Below are 3,966 nucleotides of genomic sequence, written 5' to 3' on the forward strand. Positions count from 1 at the left end.
GTCTTGTGTTTAAGATGAGAAAACCTTAAGAATCTTTGAATACTCTCTTGTATTGGAACTGACTGCCTTGTATGCTGCAAAAGGTCAATTTGCTTTCGCCTTCGGTTGAACGGTTTGTTTGAAAGGTTGTTTAAGAGTTAAAATAGACTTCATAGAGTTATGACACGTTCCGGAACTGGTCCCGAAGACTTTTAAGAGTTAAAAGGTTGCCGTCGGTTGCAGCTCTTAATGGGCTAAAAGCTGGGTTTGGCGTCAATAATGCGCATGTCAATAAAATAAAGATAAATTAACTATATTTTGACCCATTTGCTTTTCCTGTTTTTCATTCGTGCCCCCGATAGTTTTTCTTCTTCACATTTTTCTTTTTTGCTTAAAATTAATGTTGAATCAATCACACTAGTTTCAACAGGGGGTTCAGATTCTTTCATGCAAGTTTACTAAGAATAGTATTATTTAATCCAGGTTAATACAGTTTCAGTGTAGTAGAGTGTGTCGTTTTCCACCTTTGGGGTAAGATTATTTAGAGCTTTTCTGGTAGGGCAGACAATGCTTCTCCTATTGGGCCACGGGACTAGGCTTGCATATTGTCAATGTGAATGACCCTGATAAGCCCTTGCTGGAAATTGGGCAGCAAATCTCAAGGGCTAATACCCCATAACCATACTACTTCTAGGCAGCAACTGTACCCCTGCAAGAATTCCTCATTTGGTATTGAAATTTAGACAGAGGGACTTGCCCGTTTGTCCCCTCCGGTAAAAATGGAACTCTGGTAGTTGGCATTCCCCACGTGCCAGCCACCGCTACTATGGGATCAAGAACGGCCAGCCACCGCGACTATTGGATCAAGACCGGCAAATCAAAGTGGTGTCGGTTGTTGTTCAATTTTCAATACCAATTTTGCCTTACAGAATAATATGTTTATAGATTTCAATCCAACAACTCTTGCACTTTTAACTTTACGTTTAAATTAAAGTATTAGTGTGTGCCTTCACCTTTTATTTTAACGCAAACGATTCCCTTTGATCATGTAAAATCTCAACGGCAATGCACGCATTCTCTCTGTTAATTTTAGAGTATTTAAGTGTCAGGTCTCAAAGGGTTAACTCTGTACTAGAGCTGAGGCAAAACCGTGAGGCCCATCAAGATAATAGGTAGAGTCGTAGTGGAAGCAAGAGTAATATAAGAACAAAATAGAAATGAAAGATAGTTTCTATTTTCAAATTTCATAGATAAAATGAAGATACATTTTGATTAACGACAATAATTAAGGGTTAATGAGCACACCTCCGATGGGGGCTGCATTAGTTGACAAATAATAAATACGTAAACAAGTGGTATTACTTACAAGAATTCTTCCGACAAGGCAAGGCATAACATCCAGAAGAACACAGCTTTTTGCATACTATTTTACATGTTCCTGTCTTTCCTTCATGGCAGCCACATAACTATCATGGGTCTAAATAAATGACTTCTGCATATATTGAGGCGCGCCGGAACCGCAGCAATTCCTTCATCAGCTCCCATTCACCATCCTGGGAAGCAGGCTTAACAGTCAACCGCTCAAGGACAGGTGAATTTGAAAGCAGGAACTTGATGAAATCCATTTCCGATTTAACACCGGAGATGCCTGATACTTTAACCAGTCTCAGATGGGCAAACAGTGAGCTCCAATGATCATCTTCCCAAAAGTTAGAGGATGTTTCCACAGAATTTTGTTCCTCTGGTCGAGCCTATAAAAAACACCATACTTTTACAATTGCTAACCAACCCCTAAAGTCTGGAATCATTGCATGCATTACCATTTTAGATCAACTGTATATCTAAAAACGTTTATGTGATAAAAAAGCTGCAGATATTGATATGTGCATCAACACGAGAACCTAAGTGAGTAAATAAACAAAACTCACCAACATTTCCAGCTCTTGAAGATTTGGACAACTTCGTAGGAGGCATTGAGCAGCTATATTTTCCTCCAAATCCTCAAAATCTATGCGAATGGATAGATAATTCAGATCAACACATGGGTTAGGCAACCTGCTTGGCACACTTCCAATAGCCAAATACTGGAGCAAAAAAAGGAAGAAGAACAGTGCAAATTAGAATCTCATACAGATAAACTAAGGTGACACATTGACATCCTTGAGAACTTGAACAAGAAAATCACGATTCAAGAACCATTTTATGAAACAAACTTATAATACAGAATCTATGAAATTCACAAAGATCAGTAAAAAAAAATCTGATTTTGGTGTTTGCAGAATCCTATATAGGTTGTAAAAATGCATATAGATTTCCAAATGATAAAGAAAACACAATGGCACTCAATTGAAATCCCCAAGGAAACCATCAAAACTTGTTCAATATCCAAGAAGATACTAGTCTCTTCAATGATGTTTACTAAGCCATTACCTTCAAAAAGTAACTCTGAACCTCCAGCCTTCGAATATGGGGCAGATTAACAAAGAATCTGAGCAATTTACTAGAGTTCTCTTCAGCATTGTTCTCTTCATTGTCGATATTCACATACAAACCAATGGAAACTAGAGCTAAATGGACTGTATTCTGAAAGCTAACATCATCAAAAATACCTCCAATGTCAAAGAATTGCAGATTTGGTGCATCAATGTTAAGATGTGTGACACCAGTAAAGTTCATCAATGTTAATCTCTCAAGCAGAGGGCAGCTAGAAATGAGGTTTTCAAACACATTTTGGATGATGGTAATGTGCTGAAGATCAAGGCTCCTCAAATTCTTGAAACCTTTGAATGTCAATGGAGGTTTTAGCAAGCAATTAAATAGCTCCAAATGAATCAAATTCTGGCAATTAAATAAACAAGAAGGCGGCTTGTAGCGCTGGCCCTTCCATATTTCCAGTATGAATTCTTTGATAGAGCTCCTCGATAAACAAAGAATCCATCGATCAATGTCAGTGACTCCTAAAAGATCTCGATGAGAGAGTTTGAACTTGTGTAATGGACCCTTGTGAAGTAAGAGTACATGGTCAATGATGTTTACAAGCTTGTTTTTTATGAAAGTTTGGTCTTGGGAAGAGACATTAAGACACTGATTATCAAACACAAGATACGGTATTGTAGCCCATTTGTATCTCCACTTCCTTGACAGAACACTAGTCCTTACGGCATCCCTTATCGGCAAATGTGACAAGATTTGATCAATAACATGTCCTGGTAAGTTGCTGATCTTATCTAGCTCTGCCTCTGTTTTGATAGGCAATCTTAGAGGCTCTCTTTGCTTCTGAAATACTCATAAGGGACAGAACAAGCAAGTTAATGAAATAATACATATAGCACTTAATACTTATAACGTATTGGAGTTTCATGCACAAACATAACTATACAACCATATGCAAATATATTCCATAAGAAGTGGCCAAGGAAACAGATTTTATGTCAAATTGCACCTGTTCAAGTTATGCAGTTAGTCATTCATTTAAACAAATAGAACCAAAGACAGAGTCTCTACATGCTAAAGATGGCAAGTATGAAAAAGCATCAGTAAACCAACCGATGCACATTTCTGAGCGCATATTGCCATGTAGTAACATAACAAAGTAGCCATGGCCAAACTTAGAAGGGTGTATCTAGTCCTATTACTCACTTCCCTCCATTGGTTAAGCTTCAATACAAATCAAGAGTGTTGGAGAGCTTCAAATTCAAATTTAAGCAAATCAAATCCTCAGTTCAGTATATGGAAACAGAACAGCTAGTGAAAATCTACTTCAATTTCTGAAATTTCACAACCTATGAGAATAATCAAAGCAATCACATTGTTGCAATGCAAAAAAAGACTGAGACAGAGACAAATAAAAGAAGCACTCACAGTTACAATGCTCATTCTTTTTAGCTATCTGGGGATTTCAGGCATGCTTTTCAGTTCCCAAAAAGAACATCCTGAGCCCGTCAAAGCCTTGTTTCAACTAATCTACCAGCCGAAATCTGAAATATT

General features: G+C 37.7%; 1 protein-coding gene across 1 annotated transcript in view; it reads right to left on the bottom strand.

Moving 5' to 3' along the window:
• Window positions 1-1,197: 1,197 nt before the first annotated feature.
• LOC110416926 (F-box/FBD/LRR-repeat protein At1g13570-like) overlaps window positions 1,198-3,966 on the bottom strand; it is a 90,045-nt gene continuing 87,276 nt past the window's right edge. Inside the window, exons 2-5 of the mRNA XM_021429074.2 lie at window positions 3,841-3,959; window positions 2,410-3,255; window positions 1,908-2,063; window positions 1,198-1,730 (exon numbers count right to left, since the gene is read on the bottom strand). Coding sequence (XP_021284749.1) covers window positions 1,449-1,730; window positions 1,908-2,063; window positions 2,410-3,255; window positions 3,841-3,855 — 1,299 coding nt within the window. The 5' untranslated portion in view covers window positions 3,856-3,959 and the 3' untranslated portion in view covers window positions 1,198-1,448. The remainder of the gene's footprint in view (window positions 1,731-1,907; window positions 2,064-2,409; window positions 3,256-3,840; window positions 3,960-3,966) is intronic.

Source organism: Theobroma umbraticum, unplaced genomic scaffold (genome assembly GCF_002168275.2).
Source record: "Theobroma umbraticum cultivar Fairchild unplaced genomic scaffold, ASM216827v3 scaffold_51.0, whole genome shotgun sequence".
Classification (NCBI taxonomy): Eukaryota; Viridiplantae; Streptophyta; class Magnoliopsida; order Malvales; family Malvaceae; genus Theobroma; species Theobroma umbraticum.